The sequence below is a fragment of the Scyliorhinus canicula genome, chromosome 21 (genome assembly GCF_902713615.1).
Source record: "Scyliorhinus canicula chromosome 21, sScyCan1.1, whole genome shotgun sequence".
NCBI classification, from domain to species: domain Eukaryota; kingdom Metazoa; phylum Chordata; class Chondrichthyes; order Carcharhiniformes; family Scyliorhinidae; genus Scyliorhinus; species Scyliorhinus canicula.
In genome coordinates, this window is record NC_052166.1 from 61,582,918 (window position 1) to 61,609,391 (window position 26,474).

At 48.4% G+C, this 26,474-nt stretch overlaps 1 protein-coding gene across 9 annotated transcripts in view; it reads left to right on the forward strand.

Annotated features, from left to right (window-relative positions):
- The window catches only part of si:dkey-21e5.1 (potassium channel subfamily T member 1), a 401,511-nt gene that overhangs the window by 307,014 nt on the left and 68,023 nt on the right, over nt 1-26,474 (forward strand). For 7 of the 9 annotated variants that reach the window (XR_005458485.1, XM_038781761.1, XM_038781755.1 and 4 more), the window contains 3 exons: nt 1,505-1,654; nt 4,563-4,801; nt 15,315-15,335. Coding sequence is in view for 8 of the 9 variants with exons in the window: in XM_038781761.1 (XP_038637689.1) it covers nt 1,505-1,654; nt 4,563-4,801; nt 15,315-15,335 (410 nt within the window). In the remaining variant the exon portion in view is untranslated. The remainder of the gene's footprint in view (nt 1-1,504; nt 1,655-4,562; nt 4,802-15,314; nt 15,336-26,474) is intronic. The other 2 variants (XM_038781757.1, XM_038781760.1) reach the window with 1 other exon arrangement.

Below are 26,474 nucleotides of genomic sequence, written 5' to 3' on the forward strand. Positions count from 1 at the left end.
TCAAACTCGGGTGCCTGGTGCTGTGAGGCAGAAGTGCTAACCACTGTGCCAGAATGCTGCCCAAAGCTGAATTCGCACTCCTAGGCAATACTGACAAATGTCCTTGGGTGATGATACTTCCTACCAGGAGTACACATTTGTAAAAGAAACATCTCCTATAGTTTGATTCAGCAGCATACTCTGGTGGTAGTAACCAATGGCTCAACATATGGAGAGTCTGCATTTAATGGCTTCATGATCTACAGGGACACTGCAATAAATGTTTACATTGCAAGGTGACTGCTCACAATAGGGATTTCTGTTAGTTGAGGTGCACGAGTGTTGTATTTATAATTGAATCCTTGATACTTGGCCTTCAGACAAATTAGCTTTTCAAACCCTATTCAATTCACATCACTCATTCCATGCAACAATGAAGAAAGAACATAGAAACTGCTGAATATGGTTTATTTTTCCAAAATGTGGTTTGATGTGCGCAATGATGCAATATTTCCGTGGGCGGCACGGTAGTACAGTGGTTAGCTCCGTTGCTTCACAGCTCCAGGGTCGCAGGTTCGATTCCCGGCTTGGGTTACTGTGCGGAATCTGCACATTCTTCCTGTGTCTGCATGGGTTTGCTCCGGGTTCCTCCCACAAGTCCTGAAAGACGTGCTGTTAGGTAATTCGGACATTCTGAACTCTCCCTCAGTGTACCCGAACAGGCGCCGGAGTGTGGCGACTAGAGGACTTTCACAGTAACTGCATTGCAGTATTAATGTAAGCCTACTTGTGACAATAATAAAGATTATTATTATAATTTCGGAGCTACTTATTCTCAATCTTAAATACTCCTGCGGCTGGGGAACAACATTTTTTGAACAGTTGGTATGTCTTTGCCTTTCACTTGGGTGCCAAACTATTGGAAGGATGTGAAGGTATTGGAGAGGGAGCAGGAAAGATTTGCGAGAAAGGTTCCAGGAATGAGGAGCGTGAGTTATGGAGATAGATTAGAAAAGCTAAGAACTGTTGGATAAAAATTAACTAAGAGGGGATTTGACTGAGGTATTCAAAATCATGAAGGGCCTCGGCAGCGTAGATCGGAATAAATTGTTCCCACTCGTAAAAGGATCAAGGGTAAGAAGTCACAGATTTAAAGTAATTGGCATAAGAAGTAAAAATAATATGAGAAACCTGCCAAGTGGGTAAGGTTTGGAAGGCTCTGCCTGAGAGTGTGGTGGAGGCAGGTTCCATCGAAGCAGCATTCAGAGGGACATTAGAGTGTTATCTGAAGAGGAAGAATGTGCAGGGTTACAGCCAGAAGATGGAAGAATGGCAGTAAGCAAGTTGCTCATTCAGAGAACAAGTGCAGATACGATGGGGCAAATGGCCTCTCCCTGCGCTGGAACAGTGCTGCGACTCTGTGACCTTGTCCTGTCTGCTTAGGGCCCCCGAGACCCCTTGCGCCGTCCAAGTTGTTTCGCAAAGAATTTAAACTAATACCAGGTTTGCATCTCCATGGTTACAGAGAAGGACAGCAGTCCCCCGAGCAGTGGCAAAGGATGTATGGTCGGTGTTCCGGGAATGAGGTTTACCACATCAAACTCGGTGACAGCAAGTTCTTCGGAGAATACGAAGGGAAGAGTTTCACCTATGCTTCCTTCCATGCCCACAAGAAGTAAGTGTTCAGATTAACAATTCTTCATGGGGATTGAGTAGTTCCAGGGGTTAGACACTAAGCCGTCACCACTGGGATCTGGGGTGCAATTTATCTGAGGGCATGTTTCAGTAATGGTTTCGTTGCTTGACTAGCAATCCACAAAACACGCATTCAAATCCCAGAATGGCATTTCGACCATTTAAAAATTTCGGTCTCTTTGAAAAGAAAGTTTGGAAGGTTATTTTTTTTTTAAAGTGAGCATCGGTTTTACTTACAGTTTTCCAGCCCCCTTGCTACTCTGCTCCTGTTAAGCGTGAGTTGCTGAGTTGTCACAAAAAAAGAGCTGGCTGACTAATGCCCCCATTACGGATGTAAATCTGTTGCCTTTACCAGCCGTTGGGATTCTATTCCCGCCCCCCTCCCCGCCCCCCGCCCATGAGTTTCCCGGAGAGGTGGGGTGGGTTCGATGGGGAATCCCGAATCCCATTGACAAGCAGCGCAGCGGGAAGAGAGAATCTCGCCATCAGCTGGGAGACTGGAGAATCCCACCCCTGGTCTGGTTTATCCGTGACTCCCGTCCCACACTGATTTAGTTTGACTCTTCCAGGTCCTCTAAAGTAACCCAGGAAGCCATTCGGTCGCAACAAACCCCGATTGTACTTTCTATCGGGGGGGGGTATCGCTGGGCCAGGCCAGCAGTTGTTGCCCATCTCTCTTTGCCCTTGAGAAGGTGGTGGTGAGCTGCCTACTTGAAGTGCTGCAGTTGATGAGATGTAGGTACAGCCGCAAGCGCTGGGGTGAAGGGGGTTCCTGGATTTTAACGGTGCTGTTGAAGGAGCTTTGGTGAGTTGCTGCAGTGCAGCTTGCACCTGGTACACACGGCTGCCCCTGTGTGTCAGAGGTGGAGAGAGTGAATATTTAGGGAGGTGGATGACATACCAATTAAGCGGGCTGCTTTCTCCCGGATGGTGTTGAGCTTCTTCGGTCTTGTTGGAGACGAACCCATCCAGGTGAGCGTGGAGTTGAAGGAGGAAAGGTACCACTTTCTTGATGCAGCTAAATTTGGGCTGTTCTGTCCCCACCCTGAAAATGATTTCAATAACAAACCGGGAATGAAGGTTCTATCTGTTGGTTATAAATGTTCAATTTGGGCAGATACATTCCCATTTCTTTTTTAAAATAAATTTAGAGTACCCAGTTCTTTTTTTTCCAATTAAGGGGCAATCTATCTACCCTGCACATCTTTGGGTTGTGGGGGTGAGACCCAGGCAGACACGGGGAGAATGTGCAAACTCCACACGGACAGTGACCCGGGCTGGAATCAAACCCGGGTCCTCGACATCGTGAGGCAGCAGTGCTAACCACTGTGCCGCCCAGAAATTCCCAATTCTTTGCCCCCTCCCCCCATGCAGGAACCAAAAACATTCCTAATCTAACTACTTGCGCAACAAATTGGAAAATCCACTTTGAAGTACCCACCTTGAGCTTGCTTGATGCCATTGTTGAAGACTGGAACAGGAACCAATCTTTACACACTTTTATAAGCATTTTTTTATGGAGTGACACATCACAAGCATACATCTCCTAACCCAACAATCACAGTTTCAATCTGTGTCTACTTAGAAGGGCACATACGAATCCCCAGTTAATGTCCAAAATCTGCATAAAACAAACACAGCTAGTATACGATTAACCCTTGATGTTGAAATTGGGTGCCTGAAATGGAAAATGTTCTATTCTGGGTACAAATCATAAAAGTCTGTTGCCATTGTGAGCAGTAAGTGGTCACCACCATCTTCCCATTCGGGAACTCAATTAAAAATGACTTTCACTGTTAGCCATGCTGCTTAAAAGTTCTACATTTGTTTTCTGATATCACCTTTGCTAACTGCTCTGACTAATGGCCTCTGCCTTTGGGGGCTGTAAATAATAAATTATAAAACCTGGGAGACAGAAGGCTTGGAATCCTGCGGTGAGTAACTCACCTCCTGACTCCCCCACATGTTGTCCACCATCTACAAGGCACAAGTCAGGAGTGCGATGGAATACTCCCCACTTGCCTGGATGAGTGCAGCTCCAACAATACTCAAGAAACTCAACACCATCCAGGACAAAGCCACCCGCTTGATTGCTCCCCCTTCCACAAACATTCAAACATTCCACCACCGGCAAACAGTGGAGCCGTATGTACCATCTACAAGCTGCACTGCGAGAACTCCCTAAGGTTCCTTCAGCAGCACCTTCCAAACCCACAATCACAACCACCTAGAAGGACAAGAGCAACAGAAACATGGGAACTGCTGACCGCTACGCCTTTAGTTGCTCAGGCCCAAGCCTCTGGAATGCCCTTCCTCCATGATCTCCCCCACCGCCACATAATCTTCGCCCTCCCCCCCCACTTCCTAATTTTCCTTCCTTTGCTAGGCTTTTGGTCACCTGACCTAATATCCCGACCTAATAAAAACAGGAAATGTTGGAAAGACTCAGAGGGTCTGGCTGCATCTGTTCCCAGTCTGCATGACTCTTTTTCGGTCTGAAGAAGAGTAATTTGGACTCGAAACGTGAACCACGTTCCTCGCTCCACAGATGCTGCCAGACCTGCTGAATCTTCCCAACATTCTCTGTTTTTATTTCAGATTTCCAGCATTTGTAGCATTTTGCTTCTATACTAATATCTCCTTATGTACCACATTGTTATATTTTGTTTTATAGCGCACCTGTGAAATATCTTGGGGCATTTATTATGTTAAAGATGTGACGTAAATATAGGTCGTGGCAGGGTATTTCTGACATTAGAGAGTTTTCAGGTCAACTTAATATTTGATCTTTATTAAGAGGAATTGGTGAGGTATTGGAATGGAATGAAGGGCCTGTGATAATATTCCAGATTGGCTGAATGTTTCTCGGTTTTCTTCCTGTTCTTCAGGTATGGTGTCTGCATGATAGGTGCAAAGCGAGAAGATAACAAGAGCATTTTGCTCAACCCTGGGCCCCGGCACATTATGGTCAACTCGGACACGTGCTTCTACATTAACATCACAAAGGAAGAAAACTCGGCATTCATCTTCAAAGAGGAAGAGAAGCAGAAGAGGAAAGGCCTAAGTTCAGAAGGTCCCTTCGGTGGTGCCTCCAGGTTGCCTGTCCACAGCATTATTGCAAGTATGGGTGAGTGATTAAAATTCACGATTAAGTGCCCTAAAATCTCAGCACTCTATTTTCTGCATTGGAAATACCCCAGTGAAGGGTCAAAGCCGCTAATGCAGGATTATTCTGTGGAACAATCAGCAGGATTGAAAGAGGACAAAATGACGATCAAGAAGTTGTCACTTGCAAGGCGACACGGCGGCGCAGTGGCTAGCACTGCTGCCTCACGGCGCCGAGGACGCGGGTTAAATCCCGGCCCCGGGTCACTGTATGTGTGGAGTTTGCACATTCTCCCCATGTCTGTGTGGGTCTCGCCCCCACAAGGGTAGATGTGAAGGGTAGGTGGATTGGCCAAGCTAAATTGCCCCTCAATTAAAAATAAAAGAAGTTGTCGCTTGCTGGTGTCAAGCTCAGGGTTCAAAGATTTTGCAATGGATAATATCTAATAGATAATATCTAAAAGCATTCAGAAGTGCAACAATCATTTAAAAAGCACTGCAGATGCTGGAAATCCGAAACACAAATTCTGGAGACCACAGCAGGAAGCACCTTTGGGAAACGAAACAGAGCTAACATCAAATATTGATGAAGTCCTGTCAAAACTGACAAACATTAGAGACGTAACGGGTTTTAAGTACAGATAGAGGGAAGGGGGGAAAACAGGAGTGGATAAATGATGGTGCAAGGGATTGGGACAAGTAAAGAAATGAAAGTTGGTATAGGATCTGTAAGTACGACTCCCGATCCAAATTTTTCAACTTAATTTGTCTGTATGAACTCCATCAAGGAAGGATTGTTTATGCTGTTATCAGGCCCAGGGTCCTGGATTCCTCCTCACAGTTGCCCATGGCCAGTCACGTGTTATTATCTGCGAACATCAGTATCACTTGTGTCCAAAGCCAAATGGAAACTGACAGACATCCCAGCAAACTCCTTCCAGCGCATTACTACCTACATCTTGCCAAGCATTTTGGTCAATGCCCTCTGCTTTCGCTTTCAGAACTAATCTCTTCCGATGTCACTTATCAGATGTCTTTTGCAGCCTTCCCCGTTCGCGTTGGGGTTGGGGAGGGTGGTTGACTGTTGGGCTGGTTTCTTGGCCACGCACCGTTCGCTGGCAGCGGGATTCTCTCTTCCCGCCGCTTGCCAATGGGATTTCCCATTGCGACCACCCCATTCCGCAGGGAAACCCACGGGCGGGAGTGCGCAGCCAGCGGGAAACAGTGAATCGAAACGATTGGAGAATTCTGACCATTAGGTGGACGTTTGCGTCCAAAAAGATGAAGGAAATTCTAAAGATGCATTTACATGAAAGCCATGATAGAACCCAAAGGAAAATGATTGAAGTCTATAAATTCCTCAAGTAATCAAAACTCAAGATAGATCAGACAGGGAAGCACTGGAGAAGGAATTGTCTTGAATGATACCAGACCTGAGAGGTTACACCTGTCAGGAAAGATTGAATAGACTTGATCTCAGAAGACAGGACAGTGACCTGATAGAAGTCTTTAAGATTATGAAGGAGGCTGGCTGGGTAAGCAATTCAGGAGGAACCTCTTTACCCAGAGAGTGGTCAGAATGTGGAACTCACTACAATAAGGATTAGTTGAGATGACTAATAGATGTATTTAGGAGAAACTAAATAAACCAAAAAAAGAAACTATTGGGTCAGAAACTATTGAGTTAATAAGAACATAAGAACTAGGAGCAGGAGTAGGCCATCTGGCCCTACGAGACTTCTCCGCCATTCAATGAGATCATGGCTGATCGTTTGTGGACTCAGCTCCACTTTGCCGCCCAAACACCATGGGCGGTATTCTCCGCTCCCGATAAAAATCGGAATGGCCGTCGTGAAATCGGCCGAGGTTCACGACGGCCTCGGAGCCCACTCCCCGCACCTAATTCACCCCCACCCGGGGGGCTAGGAGCGGGCCTCCATCTTTCCCGGCCGCGACCTCGTCGCGCCAGAAATGACGCGCAAAACGGCGCATTTGTGAGGTCATCTGCGCATGCGCGGGTTGCCGGTTCCAACCCGTGCATGCGCGGATGACTTTATCGCGCAGATGGCGCGAACCGCACCTGCACGGTGGCCGTATTTCTCCTCAGCCGCCCGGCAAGACGTGACAGCTTGATCTTGCCGGGTGGCGGAGGGGAAAGAGTGCGTCCGTTATGGACGCTGGCCCGACGATCGGTGGGCACCGACCGCGGGCCTGTCCCCTCCTGAGCACAGTCGTGGTGCTCCCATGCCAATCGGGCCCCTAGATGCCCCAAACGGGCATCTTGCGCTCGTTTCACAAATGCAGCGACCAGGTGTGGTTGCTGGCGTGTTGAAACGGGCATGAAGGGCCGGCCGCTCGGCCCATCGGGCTCGGAGAATCGCCGTCCGCCGTGAAAAACGGCAAGCGGCGATTTTTCCGAGTGGGGGGGGGAGAATCGCTGGGGGCGCCAGGTGGGCGTGAAAAAGGCCCTCCCACGATTCTCCCAGGCCACATGGGGAGCGGAGAATTTCGCCGCATAACCCTTTATTCCTTTATTCTTCAAAAAACTACCTATCTTTCTCAATAAAAACATTTAATGAAGGAGCCTCAACTGCTTCACTGGGCAGGGAATTCCATAGATTCACAACCCTTTGGGTGAAGAAGTTTCTCCTAAACTTAGTCCAAAATCTACTTCCCCTTATTTTGAGGCTATGCTTTCACGTTTTAATGTTGAATATGTGAATATATTGTCTGCAACATCAGTGATTTAAGGTCACATGATAACACAGCATGGAGAGCGAGAGAGTTCTATGTAGAGTATCCTGTCGAGGCAACCTTGTAAATAGTCAACGCCATGTAATATAGGGCTGGATTCTCCCCTACCTGGCGTGACGGAGGGTCCCGGAGTAGGGGAGTGGCGCCAACCACTCAGGGGTCGGGCCCCCCCAAAGGTGGGGAATTCTCCCCATCTTTGGGGGCCAGCCCCGCGCCGGAGCGGTTGGCACCAGAAGACTGGCGCAAAAAACCGGCGCCCCCGGCAGCGGGGCTGGCCGAAAGGCTTTCGCCGGTCGGCGCATGCGCCAGCGGTGACGTCAGCGGCCAGCTGCCGCTGACGTCACCACCGGCGCATGCGCGATGTGGGTTTCTCTTCCGCTTCCACCATGGCGGAGGCCGTGGCGGCCGCGGAAGAGAAATAGTGCACCCAGGACATTGGCCCGGAGTCTGAGCGGGCGGCCCCGATCGCGGGCCAGGCCACCGTGGGGGCACCCCCAAGGGTCCAATCGCCCCCCCCCCCCCGTCCCCCCAGGACCCCGGGGCCCGCTCGCGCCGCTGATCCCGCCGTTCCAGAGGTGGTTCAAACCTCGGCGGTGGGAGAGGCCTCCCAGCGGCAGGACTTCGGCCCATCCGGGCCGGAGAATCACCGCAGGGGCCTCTCCGATCGGAGTGGCGAGATTCCCGCCACTGCCACTTCCCGGGTGGCGGAGAATCTCTGCCACGGCGGGGGCTGGATTTTCGGCGGCCCCAGGCGATTCTCCGACCCTGCTGGGGGTCGGAGAATTTCGCCCATAGTTTGTAACATTATCACCTCCAGCCTTATCTGTACATCCAGAACTATGCTTATCACATATTAGACCAAAACCATCAATAACTGGATTCCTTGCTTGGGACTATGTTCTTCCACCCTGGTTTGCACTGGTGCTGGGGAGGTGTCCAGAAAAGATTCACGCTCCCCAGCCATATAGATTTATGTATGACAGGGAGCGCAAAGGATTGAGGTCCAAATCCAGCTATTAGACCATTTTGATAACGAGATACGGCAACTGGCATCTCTCCGCTCATCGCAACAATAATCCTGCCCTCCTCCACTGAAAGGTAGGGGCATCTCCACCCCCTCCCCCACACCCAACCATAGGAATTGCTGGGTCACCCACCCCACCATAGCATGCACTCATGAAGGTGTCCCGACCCCCACCGGAGACCCCCTAGAGACCCCACATGTCAGAGAACCCCCACCTTCCCATTTAACCACAATGTTTATAAACACCTAACTATGATTGACAGGTCCTTACCACATCAAAAGCAGGTAAGTGATTTCTGCTGAGAAAAAGAGGAGTTGAAAACACTTAACTCCTAGATGTTTATAACCATTGCAGTTACTTTCAAAGCAGGCTATTTAAGGTGCATTCAAGTGTAGGGAAATTAAAATAAACAATCCAGACATCGGACAGTCTCGGAGCTGTCAATTACAGCCTACAAAAATCTATTTCTCTTTGAAGTGAATAGAAGCATTGCAGATCAAAGGATTTGATGGAGGTTAAAGCTTTGTGATGTGGTTTTGGCTTTCTATAAAGTCATAGCTGCTACTTTTTAGACATCTGTCTGAGGCACTATGGCACCCTGGGCAGGTGCACAGTCAATTCCAGCCCTACATGTCCCAGACTCACAACACAAGTGAATTAACCAATAGTTCTTATAAAAATACGCAAAGGTTTTGGCCCTTAGCTGCCCAGTAATTACAGTCACCAGGGCCGGGATTCTCCCGCGATCGGCAGGGTGGCCCGTACAAGCGCCAAAGAGTGGCGTGAACCACTCCGGTGTCGGGCCGCCCGGAAGGTGCGGCATCCTCCGCACGTCCGGTGGCTGGGCCGGCGGCGGCGGGGTTGGCGCCGCGTCAAACGGCGCTGAAGGGCCTCCGCCGGCCAGCGTGAGTTGGCACTTGCGCAGGACCGCCAGCGTGTTCTGGCGCATGCGCAGAACCGCTGCCATGTTTCCTGCACATGCGCAGGGGGTTGATCGCAGGCCAGGCCACCGTGGGGGCCACCCCGGGGCTAGATCCCCTGTGCCCCCCCCGGAGGACCCCGCTAACCGCCCTCTAAGCCAGGTCCCGCCGGTATGGACCTTGTCTATTTCACGCCGGAGGGACTGGCCGAAAACGGGTGGCCGCTCAGCCCATCGGGGCCCGGAGAATTGCCGGGGGGGGCCGCTGCCAACGGCCCCGTACCGGAGTGGCGCGATCCCCGGCCCCCGCCCGAAATCCGGTTGATTAAAGTCTTTGGTTTACAGCCTGCAATGATCTTCCTTCAGTTTTGCAATATTCCTCACAGTATCTCCTGGAGAGGTCCCTTGTTTCACATCAAGCTTTGATTCCAGGGCTCTGCCTTTCTGGTGAAAGAATTGGATGGTTCACACCAGCCTTTCCTGCAGAGAGAGTTGGTTCTCAACACTGGTCTTTTGGTGAGAATTAGATCGATATTTCTGGAGATTCTGAGACTTTCCTGCACATCCTGTACGTGATCTTCGGTAAACTGGTTCATCCAGGTCAGAAACACAGTCTTTTTGGAGACAAATAGAGTGGAAGTAGGTCTTCCCTCTGAGCTTCCAAAATCAAACTGAAAGCTCCTTAGGTCTCTGGACCTAGGTCATTGGGATCAGATCCAATCACCACCTGTTACCAGGCAGCGCACAGCCTTTTAGGCCAATTAATCAACCACCAGCCACACCAATCAAACTGAGTTATCACTTGGGAAATAGAACATACAGTGCAGGAGGAGGCCATTCGGCGAATTGAGTCTGCACCAACTCACTTAAGCCCTCACTTCCACCCTATCCCCGTAACCCAATAACCCCTCCTAACTTTTTTTGGTCACTAAGGGCAATTTATCATGGCCAATCCACCTAACCTGCACGTCTTTAGACTGTGGGAGGAAAATGGAGCACCCGGAGGAAACCCACGCAGACACGGGGAGAACATGCAGACTCCGCACAGACAGTGACCCAGCGGGGTATCGAACCTGGCACCCTGGCACTGTGAAGCCACAGTGCTATCCGCTTGTGCTACCGTGCTGCCCTAATAAATAGCTCTCCCCTCTCTCCTAGTATTGGAGATTGCCACTTCCCCTCTTGTCTCTGAAGCTTGATGGTTAAATATGAGACACTCATTTGTGTTTTCCTGCTCTTATTCACATTTTTTCCATTTTGAAAATGAAGATTGTATTTCGTTAAATCCATAGCTGTTTCCGTGATTTTTGTGCTCCAGTGTTTTTATTCAGCCTTTAAGATTGCTCATGTCAAGTCAGAATTAAAAATCGATTATTATTTCAAATGTTCGCTCCTGCACACTCACAGTAAGAGTGCTGAACCAGATAAATACAGGCCAAGAGATTATAGCTTACTGTGTGCATTTCCCACAAATCAATAATTTCCCAAAAGAAAGCAATTATCTTTTTTTTTGCAAGAATCTTTTTTTTTTTATAAACTGGGACTCGGGGGAAAATGTCCAAGTCTGGCCTTTGGCAAGTTCAATTCTTCTCCAGTTAGACGCCCGCGCAGTTAAATGCAAAATGCTTTATCCTGATATCAAAGTACCTCATTCGCCATGCTTCATTCCAGCTAAATTCTGTCTACCTGCAGATATTTGCAAATCTGTACTCTCCTCCTACCCCACCCCCCGCCTTACCCACAAAGGCACACACTCGAGTGCCAGTTTCAACCTAACCCAGGTTCAATCCTTGTCCAGGCTGTGACAGTCCATGGAGGCCTGCCTCTTTGCCTTCCTCCATGTCCCATGTGGAGTGATGCCCTCTGTGTGGTGGGTTGTTGGTGGGGCTGGGGGAGAGGGATAGGGAGGGAGTGCTCCTCCGGCTGAGTGCAAAATTCCATCTGGCCTCCTTTAGTTGCACTTAACAAGTGTAATTGGCTAGCCACCACTTAGGGATAGTGTGTTCCAATCCTGTCATTGCAAAAATGGGAAACCAGCACACCAGCCATCATGGGATCTTTAATACTCAACTGGACTATTAATATGGAGGCTGTGTGTGGCTCAATTGGTACCACTTCTGCCTATTAGTCAATAGATTCAAGTCCCACTCGGCACAAAAACCCAGACTGACCATCACAGAGGAACTGCTGCACTCTCAAAGTTTCCGTCTGTCAGATGAGTCTTCAGACCGAGGGCCCTGACTGGTCTGTCAGGTAGACCTGGAAGGCCTCTACTTGGAAGTAGAGCATGGGGATTATCCAGGCCTAGCCAATATTTACCCTCAATCAGTGCCATAAAAACATCCAGATTGTCAGGCGAATTCTGTGGGAGTTTGCTCTGTGCAAATTGGCTGCCGTGTTTCCCACATTACAGCAGTGACGACTCTTCAAAACAACTTTATTGGCCGTAAAGCATATTAGGGCCTGGCACTGAAAGTGGCTTTAAAGTTTCCTTTTCTAACATCGAATTGGATGGATGCCACCTCTGACAATGCAGCACTTCTTCACCAGTGATGAAAATTATTTGCAGATGTAACGGATGCTACGATACAATCCATCTGCCGTATATTTATCATCTTAATGCTGTCCTAGCCATTACCCCATCTTTCACTCTCTGTAAACATCGGCTCTGCCACCCAAAATCTACCCTGCACTGTCCCGCTCACCCACCACCCCTGTCCTCATTGACTAATGTTAATGAGTGACTCCTGAATGCCTCATAGCCAAAATTCTCATCGCATTTAAATGTTTCTTATTGGCTTGCCTTTCCAAACCATAACCGCCTCCGTAATTACTCACTTTACCCCAAACTTCCCTGTCGTCTGATTGCAGCGTCTGCACACCCTCCCTTTGTCGCACCATCGGTGGCCCAGCCTTCAACCATCCTTAGCTCTAGAATTCTAACCCTAAACCTCTTGTCCTTTTGGATTATGCGTCTGTGAAAATGCCTTGGGAGATTTTTACTTGTTTAAGCAGCTGGCACAGGTGCAGGTTGTTGCTGTATTCCACCATTGGGCAGGGGATTTGGGGCAGGCAAATTCTGCGAACGTCGACGCAAACCCTGAGCATTCCAAGTTGTCGTGGGAGGTAAAAAGGCCAATAGCTGCCTGATGCCAAACCATTTGCCGAAGCCCCCTTTCACTATTTCCAGTTTGATTCTCAATGGGATACATACGGAAATTATAACAAAATTAGATATCACTCATCGGCCTCTATTCACTACATTTAACAAGGGCCGGAAGAAAAGCTCATCAAGAAATGTACTCGTCATACACCATAATAACAGAAGAGTCTCTCTGCCAAATGCCATGGCCAGGAGTCTCCGGTCAGCCACCCCAAAATCCCGTTCGCCGATCGGCCGGAAAATCCCCGTTTGCGCCAAAATTGAGGGCGGCGCCGCTTTTGCGATGCTCCGCCCCCTCGAAAATGGCATACTCTTTGAGTACACCGTGTGGACGGCTTCGGGACGTGACCTGAATTCCTCCCCGATGGTTCACCCCACCGATGGGCCGACGGCGTGGAACTTACCATTTTCTTATCATGAACCCGGCACGACGGCTGCAGACTGATTTCAGCACCGCCACAGTCAGGGGCGGAGCCGTTCCGCTAGCAGTGGTAGCTGGGGAGAGGGGGGGTCCAGGGGGTGGCGAGACTGGTTGCAGGGGGACAGTTTTGGGCCAGGCCGGATCCACGCGAGGCCGGCGCATGTTGCACAGCGCGGCCACGGAGTGGTCAATTCTCCAGCCTTAACCGCAGGTAAAGCCGGGGGGGGGGGGGGGGGGGGGGGGGGGGGGGGGGGGTTACGCTGCGCGGCTGCCAGCCCCCCACCAGACGGAAGATCGGTGCAGCTTTCGCGCTGTTTTTTCCGGCGTGAAACGCCACTGTTCCCACGCCGGGCGTCAGCACTTAGTCTGCAAATCGGAGAATCCAGTCCGGGGTGCATTGAATGGGAAGTCCCATTGAGAGCTGCGGAACCAGCCAATGGTAGGCTGACACCCCCGTTGCCGAGAAACAAGCTGTGGGGAGGGGCCAGGGAACTCTCCCAATATATTTTAGTCTGTTCGTATTACTTAATAAACTCATTAGTAAATAAAGATACAATAGAGTAGACAATAAAAACGCTGGTGGATTCACCGACTCTGTTCCAAATGTCGTCATGTGGTGTCAGGATATTCAATCACCCAATTGTTGCCATGTGGAGGCAATATCAAAATCTGGGTAACAAGCCTGATAAATTCTTCGCAGACTGCTGGAGCAATTCAGAAGAGTTCCTCGAGATTACAGTGACCTTGAGGTACATGCTCAATATGGTTTGGGGCTTTCGCCCTGGGAAGGTTTTATTAATGTGACTTACATAACATAATGTATGTCAAGGGATTGAAATGGTACCGTAAATTAGAAGAATAAACTTCAAATGAGTAAACAAGATTGTTTCAACCCTGAGACGTGCTATTTAATAAAACAAACTTCAAATGTGAAGGATGTGCTTTCCAAATTGCTGTGTGCTATTCAGCTATGAATTCACGCAGATTAAATTATGCAGCCAAAAATCTCTGGATACAAAACGCAACTTTAAATTGGGGCCTGAATTAAATCTGCAGGCTTTGGTATAATTTCCTCCACATACTCCAACCGTAGGATGGCACGGTGGTGTAGTGATTAACCCTGCTGCCTCACAGCACCAGGGACCCGGGTTCAATTCCAGCCTCGGGTGACTGTGCAATTTGTACTTTCTCCCCGTGTCTGCGTGGGTTTCCTCCGGGTGCTCCAGTTTCCTCTCACAGTCCAAAGATGAGCAGGTTAGGTGGATTGGCTATGCCAAAAATTGCCCCTTAGTGGGGGTTACTGGGTTACAGGAATAGGAAGAGGGAATGGGGTAGGTATGGTGCTCTTCGGAGGGGGCCTAGGAATGGTACTCTTTCGGAGGGTCGGTGCAGACTTGATGGGCTGAATGGCCTCTACGAGCCTATACTTTGCCTGAAGACTGTAAGTTTTGAGCCTTTCCATGTGCAACATAAGATTGGTTAGTAATGCTATCACACAATCGAAAAGTTACATAAATGAAGATGTTTGACTTTAACATTATGTTTGCATGGCCAATTGGGACTCCGCAATTAAAAATATGTTTGCATTATTGCAAAACTTTTAATCACTATTTTGGCTTGCCATTTTTTCTTCATTCGCCCGTTTGTTCATTTTACCTTGGTTCAGTTAACAAAAACTCACTCTGGTGTTTCCATAACATTGTTTTTAAACTTTGAATTAAATTGTTACGCCTACGTATTTAACTGTCATTGAGACAGAACGTGCTGGGAAACTGCAGCAGGTCCGGCTGCATCTGTGGGGATTAACGTTTTGAGTCCAATGCCACTCACATTGGAGATGAAACATTGTTGTTTCCCTCTCCACAGACGCTGCCAGGCCTGCTGAGATTTTCCAGCGTTTTCTGTTTTTAGTTCCGATCTCCAGCTATCTGCAGTATTTCGTTTTTATTTCACTTAAATGTACCTCTATTTTCCTGGATTTTAATCTCCCTTTGGGAGATGGAAGTCACCCTGTGATCAGTGGCCTCTGAATGGCTGCAAACCAATTGGTTATTTTCCAGCCATTCCAGGCTCAGTGTTTCTGAAGATTGCAGTAATCACGGGTAAAACTAAGCTGGCATTTAATGTGATTTTCCAATTTCCAACCCAAGGCTGGACGACTCGATGAGGTGTTACCTTGCTGGCTGGAGCTCTGTGTTGACTGTTACCTTTTCTTTTACTGTTTTCTCCCCCCTTTGTATGTGGGACATGAAGTTAACCAGTCCACAGCCTATGGTGAGTAACGCATGAGCCTCCTGCCACTCAACATCAACTCAACCCTAAAGGGTCTTCCGAGTTCTGTCTGATTTTTACTTTTTGTAAATGTCATTGCTACTTGAACTTGTGGTTGCCCGAGGCATAGATAGGATTGAGGTTAGTTTGGATTATGCAATTCCAATTGCATTGCATGTAATGTTATTGGATAGATGTGCATAATTCGATGGATGCTGTACACCTAACAAAATGTCAGGAAATCAGTTTAGCAGCATAATCTAATAACAGTAATCTCTGAATGTTGAAAGTGCCCAGTAGGCTGTTCGCCACCTTCAGGAAAAAGATATAAGGTAGCATTTGGGTAAAGCCTTCATTAAAACTGGGACAACTACTTCTATTTTTTTTGAATGAGTTGACTGGCCTGCTGGGCATTTTCTGATTCATTTCAGATTTCCAACATTTGCCATCGTCCTTTGTATATCAGTGGTATTATTCAGCTGCATTAAATACATGCTTCCACGTTCTTTTCCCTCATCCACTCCCCCCTCTTGAATTAATTCAATTGAGCTTGATTTGAGAGTCAACACACTCTATGATCCATATACTGTGGCCCACAAGCTTGCGATAAGCATCGATGCATCCTGACCTACAGCCCTGGACAGAACCCTTGCCCGATCTTAACTTTCCAGTTTCCAAAATCTAGACTGCCTTTCTCGTAACTTTCCCCCATTTCTTGCCCCCCAGTTCACACAGGCAGACATCAAAGAATTGTCCTACCCACTAGGTGAGAGGTGTTCATCTGATCACCCAGACAGCCTAATGAATCATTCATTAGTTTAGTCGTTTGGGAGAGGGGAGGGAAGTAAGAAAACATCTTCTATTTTAAAGAGAGTTGTACTTGGATGCAAAGGCAAAAGAAACGCAAGACCTATATCTACTTACTAATATTGTTCTGGCCCTTTAGTACTGTTAAATTGTGCAACATATCAATCCCTTCTCATTGTGCACATCGCAGAAAGATGCCAAACATAATATAAAACAGAAAGTGCTGGAAATTCTCAGCAGGCATACTCAGCTGGAAATACACGGTTGGGGAAGGCGGTGGCACAGTGGTATTGTCACTGTAATCCAGATACCCAGGTTAATGCTCTGGGGTCCTGGGTTCGAATCCCACCACGGCAGTAAATATCTGGAATTAAAAGTCTAACGATGACCATCAAACCATTGTCGATTGTCGTCAAAAACCCATCTGGCTCACTAATGTCCTTCAGGGATGGAGATCTGCTGTCCTTACCCGGTCTGGCCTGCATGTGACTCCAGATTCACACAGCACACGTGCGGTTGACTCTGAACTGCCCCCACTGAAATGGCCGAGCAAGCCACTCAGTTCAAGGGCAATTAGGGATGGGCAACAAATGCTGGTTTAGCCAGCGATGCCCACATCCCAAGAACAAATAAAAGAAAGGCCAGGCAGCATCTGTGGGAGACCAAAACGCAGTTAATTACCTTTTATTTTCAAAAATATTTATTTTCAAGGGGAAAAAGTGACATTTATTAAATTGAATTGTAAGTCCTTTTAAATCCTGGAAACTATTGTTAGTGATTGGTGTCTTTTTTAACACCTGCCTGGATGAGTGCAGCTGCAAATACACTCAAAAAGCTTGACACCATCCAGAAAGAGGCCCACTTGATTGCTCCCCTTTCTACAGTCATTCCCTCCACCACCGACACACAGCAGCAGCCGTGTGTACCATCTACAAGATGCACTGCAGGAACTCACCAAAGGCTCCATGATCTATGGATAGTACCTTCCAAACCCACGACCGCTACCATCTAGAAGGACAAAGGCAGCAGATACGTGGGAACCCCACCACCTGGAGGTTGCCCTCCAAGTCACTCACCACCTGACTTGGAAATATATCGCCGTTCCTTCACTGTCACTGGGTCAAAATCCTGGAACTCCCTCCCTAACAGCACTGTGGGTGTCCCGACACCAGATGGACTGCAACGGTTTCAAGAAGGGGGCTCACCACCACCTTCTCAAGAGGCAATTAGAAAAGGGCAATAAATGCTGGTCCGGCCAGTGATGTCCAAGAATGAATTAAAAATAAATATTACTCTCGAACATCGTGTAACACCGCATTGCACCGTGCTAAAGGACAGGTACAAATTTAATAAGATAGTTTCATACAATTTACAGTGCAGAAGGAGGCCATTTGGCCCATCGTGTCTACACCGGCCCTTGGAAAGAGCACCCTGCGTAAGCCCACACCTCCACCCTATCCCCGTAATCCAGTACCCCCCCACCCCCTGCAACTTTTGGAACTAATGGAAATTATCATGGCCAATCACCTAACCTGCACATCTTTGGACTGTGGGAGGATGGGAGGAAAACCGGAGCACCCGGAGGAAACCCACGCAGACACGGGGAAACGTGCAGACTCCGCACAGACAGTGACCTAAGCCGGGAATCGAAGCTGGGACCCTGGTGCTGTGAAGGAACAGTGCAAATCACTGTGCCACCATGCCATCCTTCATCCACTAACTTTGACACCAGTAAAGAGATAAAGAACTTGCATTTGTATCGTATGTTTTCCACCTCAGGACACCCATATAAGCTTCAGAGGTAACAAATTACTTTTGAGGTGTAACCAGGTTTTATTTTTGAAAGGGCTTACTTACTCGATGGTCATTTTTGTGGTGCTATGAAAACAAAACTGAGAGCTTTAGGCAAGTTCAGAAAGAATATTGTTCCCATGCTGCCCATTAAGCTCGCTTCCGACCACCGCTGAAGAGTAATTGTCCCTCCTCCACTGTTGGAAGGTGTTGGGGTCAGAAACGCTGCAGTTCATTATCCACCGTTTGTCTGCACCTCCTGTGGTCTTCCCAGTTTATGTCTATAAGATGAAATACATTAGCCCAGGCACAACCTAATTTCTAATGTCCAGTTATTGCCTGACGCATCATTGCATTTTCATTCACCTTCTTTGACACATTCACGTGCATTTTCACACATCCTGAAAACTCAAACGAACCGTTTGCAAAGTTTCGATCCCAATTCTAAGTCTAGAATGAAACCAATGTTGTCAGCAGCGGCGAGTTCTCTGGAGCAGCCCGATAGAATCTTGGGGCACGCCCGTGGATTGATTGGCAATCTTCCTGGGGCAACCCAACACTTCAATTTACAAACTTTTTCAGCCGTTTTTTGAAAAATGCGAGGTTGCTTGAAATTGGAAGCTTCTGATTCTACAGGTCAATAGCCCAAATAAGCTGCTGCTGAGAACGTTGCCAAGCACCTCGCCTCCAGTGCCCATTGTATTGGCTATAATGCAACTTTCCACATCTGCTACCAGTATTTCTGTGAGGATGGTGTTGAGCATGCTTTCTTCCTTTCCACACTGTTGCGCAGATCCAGATAAGAGCTGCTCATTAGCATTGAGATGAGTGCACCGGTGCATTGTCGGAATGCATGACTTAATTTGCCTTGGATACTGTTTTGAACATGTTCAATGAAGGAAACAGATCATTTTGCCCTCACCAACCTTGACATAATTCCTGTTCAGGATGGGAGAATAGCATCGCTTGCCGACTGCATGTACCTTTCCTGGAGTGGTAAACTCAATGCTGCTAGGAGCATCCTGTCAGGGGGCGTGGTTAGAAATGGAACTGACTGTTCTGAGGAAAAGTCCATAAAGAGAACGCTATGTGGAAATACAAGAATGTAAGAAATGATGGTCCCTCAGGTGCAATGACCAAATGCCAAGGAAGGCTAACCTGTCAAAATGTAGTTATTTTTGAGGTTGATCTGCCTTTAGAGAACAGGAGACATTCAACAGACTCTTTGTTGTGATGGGAAACATTGTGGAAGGAACAATCTTAATGTGACAAATAGCCTTTACTATGAAACCGAGGAGGCCCGAGGAGGTAAGTAAATGGTGGTTCATTTAAGATCAAAGGAAACGGCTGCTGCAGCGACGTACACACACACTACGTCCCCGTCGGGTCTACCAGAATGACAATCCCTGTCCAGGCCGGCTTTTATGTAGTCTGAAGGTGAGCCCCAGTTGGGTGGGCCTCTGCCCACTAGTGGATGGGTTCGTGGAATACGAGCTTCTCAGAGAGATTGATTAGTGCATCCCCATGGGTCTCGTGAGGGTTATTACATCCATTCCCCCCCCCCCCAAGTCTAAATGTTCCCCTCCAGTGGCCAGCTAAGGGGGGTCTTCTTCGCCGCTTCACCCATGGTTGCAGCTCTGCCAGCGGTGGGATTGGGACGGGATGCGTGTTTCAGCTCGTTGACTGCCAATTTTGCGACGGACAATGGAGGGTCGCTGCTGGATGCTCAGCCCAGTCACAACGTCGTCTGTCAGTGCCGATGCTTCTGTCTCCATATCTGAGGCTGAGTCATTGTTGCCCTGTCGGTCTGGATGCTGGTCCACGGTGGGTTGTGGCTCTTGGCTGCATGGTGGTATCAGAGTCAGAGGATGCATTGATGTGCCTGGCATGGCTTCCTCCAAGGCCGATTCCCCGCCCTACAGGTGGTCCACATGTTTCCACATGTCCTTCTCTTGAGTTCTGACCTGGTATGAAACGGGCCCTGTTTTCTCCACTCGACCACAGGAACCCAATGGGCATCATCACCAAAATTCCAGACATAAGACCACAAGGCATAGGAGCAGAATTAGGTAATTTGGCCCATCGGGTCTGCTCCGCCATTAAATCATGGCTGATATGTTTCTCATCCCCATTTTCCTGCCTTCTCCCCATACCACTGATCCCCTTATTAATCAAGAATCTATCTATCTCTGTCTTAAAGACTCTCAGTGATTTGGCCGCCACAGCCTTCTGCGGCAAAGAGTTCTACATCTTCTCCATGTCCACTCTAGGCCTCTCAGAATCCCGTAAGTTCCATAAGATCCCCCTCATCCGTCTAAACTCCAACAAGTGCAGACCCAGAGTCTACAACCGTTCCTCATACGACAAGCTCTTCATTCCAGGGATCATTCTTATGAACCTCCTCTGGATCCTTTCCAAGGCCAGCACATCCTTCCTTAGATACGGGGCCCAAAACTGCTCACAAAACTCCAAATGGGGTCTGACCAGAGCTTTATACAGCCTCAGATGTACATCCCTGGTCTTGTATTCTAGCCCACTCACCATGAATGCTAACATTGCATTTGCCTTCCTAACTGCTGACTGAACCTGCACATTAACGTTAAGAGAATCTTGAACAAGGATTCCCAAATCTCTTTGTGCTTCTGATTTCCTAAGCCTTTCCCCATTTAGAAAACAGTCTATGCCTCCATTCTTTCTCCCAAAGTGTATAACCTCACACTTTTCCACATTGTATTCCATCTGCCACTTTTTTGCTCACTCTCCTAGCCTGTCCAAGTCCTTCTGCAGCCCCCCACAATACTACCTGTCCTTCTGCATATCTTTGTTTCACCTGCGAACCTAACAACAATGCCTTCAGTTCCTTCTTCCAGATCGTTAATATATATTGTGAAATGTTGTGGTCCCAACACTGACCCCTGAGGCACATCACTAGTCACCGGCTGCCATCCTGAAAAAGACCCCTTTGTCCCCATTCTCTGCCTTCTGCCAGTCAACCAGTCCTCTATCCATGCCAATATCTTACCCTGAACATCATGGGCTCTTATTTAACAGCCTTCTATACGGCACCTTGTCAAAGGCCTTCTTGGAAATCTAAACAGATCACTTCCATTGGTTCTCCTTTGTCTAACTTCCTTGTTACTGTCATGATATGCAAATATGCAACCAATGAACACTCAGAATAGGACACAACCAATGGACAGTCAGGACACTCAGAGGTGGCATCATCACAAGGGGGCATTACATAAACACTATAAAAGGGATGAGGCACTCACAACCCTGCCTCTTTCCACAGACAGACACCTAGAGAGTTAGACAGGGTTGGTCAGCAGCATCATACCCCAGCACATGGCTTAGAGCAAGCTGCAGTTAGACTGAGTTACTACAGTTAGATTAGCAGAGAGTCGAATTCATTTGAGAACTGTTTAATAGTTCAATAAACACGTTGAACTCATTTCAGAGTCTGGAGCATTCTTTATTAAGACTGCATCAAGTAGCAGCCGGTGTTATCCCAAGCAGCAGAACCATTACCACCTCAAAGAACACTTAACAGATTTGTGAGACATGACCTCCCCTTGATGAAGCCGTTCTGACTCAGTCCGATTTTATCATGCACTTCCAAGTACTCCGTAACCAAAGTCAAGTTAACCGGCCTATAATTATACTGCTTCGCCCGGTTTAAAGCCTCTCCCAGACATCTGGTGGCCTTGGCTTTCTTTGAAGGTCCTTCTTTGACTCTACCTTCCCACCTAGACTTGGAAAAATCCGGCTCGGGTGGGTTTGGAGGTGACAGCCTATTGATAGCTCTGCCGGCGCTACCCCTGTTGTGACTTGAGGCATGGTCAGATAATGGAACAAGAACCGTGTCAGCCTCGTGTCAAAAGAGCCAGTGGTCTGGTTCCACATGCTGCCCGCTCCACAAAAACATTCGGCATTGAGACAGAGCAATCCGGGTGTGGCTTACCCCATTGGCACACACAAATTATTGGAACTCCTCACTAGTGAACAGGGTCCCACTGTCCATGACCAATACCACTGCTATTCCATAGGTGCCAAAGGAGTGGTCTCATTTCTCCACGGCAGTTCTTGAGGTGGTGGTCGTCATCTGGTGCTCAGGCAATCACTTGGAGTTGGCGGCTAAAAGGACGAGAAACATGGAGCCCATAAAAGGCCCAGTGAAGTCGGTGTACAACCGCACCCAAGGGCACCCTGGTCATTCCCAGGGATGGAGCGAGGCCAGCGGAGGGATCTTCTGGTGTTCCTGGCACTGTTTTGCCACTCTCTCATCCTTGCCATCAATTCCAGGCCACCACATATAATTCCTCGCTTGCCTCTTCATCATTGAGGTCCCACGGTGTCCACTGTGCAGTTCCTGCAGGAACTTCACTTGACCTGGCCACAGGACGACCACGTGAGCTCCCCATAGGAGGACACTGTCCGTCACACTAATCTCATGCTGCTTCATGATGTAGGGCCACTGGGCAATCTCCCTGTAACCCGTCGTGCAGGATGTAATGTCAACGCAGGATCCCACAGGGTCCACTTACGAATCTGCGTGGCCATCACCGGCAGAGTAAGTATCATGAAGTTCAGTATCACCACCTCCTCGTCCATTATGAGTGGAGAGGGAGGAGCTGACAGGCAGCGGGAGTCGACTGAGGGCAGCACGGTAGCACAGTGGTTAGCACTGTTGCTTCACAGCGCCAGGATCCCAGTTTCAATTCCTGACTTGGGTCACTGTGCGGAGTCTGCACGTTCTCTCCGAGTCTGCGTGGATTTCCTCCGGGTGCTCCAGTTTCCTCCCACAAGTCCCGAAAGACGTGCTGTTAGGTGAATTGGACATTGTTAGTTCTCCCTCAGTGTGCCCGAACAGGCGCCAGAGTGTGGCGACTGGGGGCTTTTCACAGTAACTTCATTGCAGTGTTAACGTAAGCCTACTTGTGACAATAAAGATTATTATTATATTATATGAGTCAAGCCCATCTCCAACTTAGAGCTAGACACAGCATCTCGAAAGTATGTAACCATCAATATCCACGAGTATACAAGTACACTCCGCTCCCCTTTCGGGGCTCATACCCGGGGTGATATTTCAGAGGATGATGGAAGTTACCTCCAGGGTCTACCAAAATGCCAGTATACCTGGCAACCACCAAAAAGGAGCACTTTGACAAATTGGAAAAAGTTCTCAGGTGGTTCTTCCAAGTGGGTGTTCACCTGAAGAGAGGCAAATGAGTGTTTCAGGCAAAGGTGGTCACCTCCCTGGGATACCGCGTGGACAAGGATAGCTGCAACCAGTATAAGAAAAGGTCCAGGCCATCAAGGGAGCTTCAAAACCAGAAAATACACAGAACAATACTTTCACTCTACCTCGGTACACGTGACAATAACCCAGATCCAAATCCAATCCAAAACGGCAAGGCTATTTAAGTCAAAGGAAATGGCCGCTATGGCATACACACACAATAAGTCCCCATCGGGACTAACAGGATAGGGCTCCCTGTCCGGGCCAGCTTTTATACAATAACGATCCCCTGCTGGGAAGCCTTTGCCTACTAATGGGGAAGCTTCTATTCCACATGTCCCACTGGGAGATCGAATCAAGTATCCCCATGGCTCGTGAAGGTTATTTCAATTTCATGTGTGTATCTGCTGATCCTGTGCAGATGGGGATAGTTTCCATCCCATTTCTGGAACACAAGAGTTCCGTTACATTAATAATACTTTATTGGACCTGGGCCTCGCTGCTCAGTTTCACAGCCAGCCCCTCAACTTTGCCATCCTAAACTCCACTGTCTACCCCTCCCCCATCGCAAGCTCAGGAAAGGGCACTTTCCTCTCCCCGCGTACCCCCTCTCCCAGTTCCAAACCCACTTCCTTTTGCGCTGGCTCCTCGAAGGAAATCTCTCTGACAAGTCATTTGCCAAGAACATTTTCAGGTTCCCAGCTTGAGGCCCTCCATTCGCCACGTCGCTTCTGCAACTACCAACCTACTCAATGATATGCTCACCTCCACCTTTGTTGTCCTTGTTCAGGGCATTGGAACTTGTAAGAAGCTACTTTGCTGATACAGGGACAATAAAATATTTTGAAGTGCCAACTCCAAGGTTGCCCGTTAATTAGCCTTGCTTTGCATTAAGAGCTTTGCCTGTAGGCAGCAATTTTACACAATTAAACTGCAGAACTTTGAGCATGACAACAACTTGGTGAGGCTGCTGACCTTCGCATTCAACCCGTTAATATTATGGATTGGATTCCAAGCACTGGCCACAACAATGAAGCAAATATGCAGTTGCTCAAGGCCGTGACGCATATGTTCTTGGCTGTCGACATTACTTGGCGTCAGTGAACAGTCTATGCCAGTTAGTATCATCAACACTGCATCACCGGCCTTTATGGGTGGGTCGAACTCATTACTGGATGGCCCAAGTGTCGTACAGTCTTGGAAGATGAGCAGGTCCTCAGAGCAAATCACCAGGGCTTAAACGAACTGGCAGTGCTTCTGCCCTGATACCTTGCCTCCACTAGCTATATGAATACTGTGGCTACAAGAACAGATCAAAGGCCACGGGCAGCATGGTACCACAAGTGGATAGCACTGTGGCTTCACAGCGCCAGGGTCCCAGGTTCGATTCCCCGCTGGGTCACTGTCTGTGCGGAGTCTGCACGTTCTCCCCGTGTCTGCGTGGGTTTCCTCCGGGTGCTCCGGTTTCCTCCCACAGTCCAAAGATGTGCAGGTTAGGTGGATTGGCCGTGATAAATTGCTCTTAGTGACCAAAAAGGTTAGGAGGGGTTATTGGGTTATGGGGATAGGATGGAAGTGAGGGCTTAAGTGGATTGGTGCAGCCTCGATGGGCCGAATGGCCTCCTTCTGCATTGTATGTTCTCGGAATCCGACGGCAAGTAACCCACATCCTGACTCCGTAAAGCCTGTTCATCATCTACAAGGCACAAGTCAGGTGTATGATCGAATACTCTCCACTTACCTGGATGAGTGCAGCTCCAACAACACTCAAGAAACTCAACACCATCCAGCAGGGCAGCACAGCGGCGCAGTGGTTAGCACTGCTGCCTCACGGCGCCGAGGTCCCAGGTTCGACAGACAGTGAGTCTGGGTCACTGTCCGAGTGGAGTTTGCACATTCTCGGTGTGTTTGAGTGGGTCTCACCCCCACAACCCAAAAGATGTGCAGGGTAGGTGGATTAGCCATGATAAATTGCTCCTTAATTGGAAAAAATGAATTGGGTACTCTGAATTTTAAAAAAAACACCATCCAGGACAAAGCAGCCCGCTTGATTGCTCCCCCGTCCGCAAACTTTCAAACCCTCCACCACCGACAGTCAGTGGCAGCCGTGTGCACCATCTACAAGATGCACTGCAGGACCTTATCAAGGTTCCAAACCACAACCACAACCATCCAGAAGGACAAGAGCAGCAGATGCCTGGGAACCCCACCACCTGGAGGTTCCCTTCTAAGTCACTCACCACCCTGACTTGGAAATATATCGCAGTTCCTTCACTGTCGCTGGATCAAAGTCCTGGGACTCCCTCCCTAACAGCACAGTGGGTGTACCTACACCTCAGGGACTGCAGTAATTCAAGGTGGCAGCTCACCACCACCTTCTGAAGGGCAACTAGGAATGGGCAATAAATGCTGGTCTAACTTGCGACGCCCGCCTCTTGTAGATTAGTTTTTTTTTTAAATCAAAGTTCAGAGAAGAATGAATACAACGACAAGTTATATTTATATAGCACTAATATAATAAATCTTCCCAAAGTACTTGACAGTCGCGTTATAAAACAAAATATGACACCAGTCAATATCAAGAAATAATAGGTCAGGCAGCCAAAACCTTGGTCAGAGTTAGGTTTTAAAGAGGGCAATACAGGAGGAGAGAGGTCGGGAGAAAGAGAAGTGCATTGTGGGATTTATAGAGACTAGGACCCAGACAACTAACTGCAGCCACCAATGGTGGAGCAATTCTCAGGAGGACAGAACTTATTTGAGTGAGGACATCGAGGAGGCCTGTGAGGATGTTGGAGATTGCAGATAGGGAGGGCCAAGGCCATGGAGGGATTTGAAAACAAGTTTGTGAATTTTAAGGTCAAGACATTGTTTGACCATGGGCCACTGTAGGTCAGGGGTGACAGGTGGCCAGGACCTGGTGCGAGTTAAGACTCCGGCAGCAGAGTTTTGGATGACCTCATGGTGGTGACCGGTCTGCAAATCTAGTGGTTATGAAGGCACAAATGAGGTTTTCATCAGCGGGAGGGCTGAGACGGACCTGTTTGGATTGAAATGCAATCGGATACTAAACCTGGCTTGCCAGAGTCAGGTGACCTCTGACATGAGGCGCTGACTGGAAGCCGGCACATTACATTAATTCCTAATAAAGATAAGAGTACAGGAAGCAGTGTACACATTGGCCTCGTAACGGGGGTGAAGCCAGGCAATAATACAGAGGTGGTGGGAATGGGCGATCTTCGTGACGGTGTGACTATGTAATCTTAACCTCAACTCTGGATCATATGCGACCCCAAGGTCAT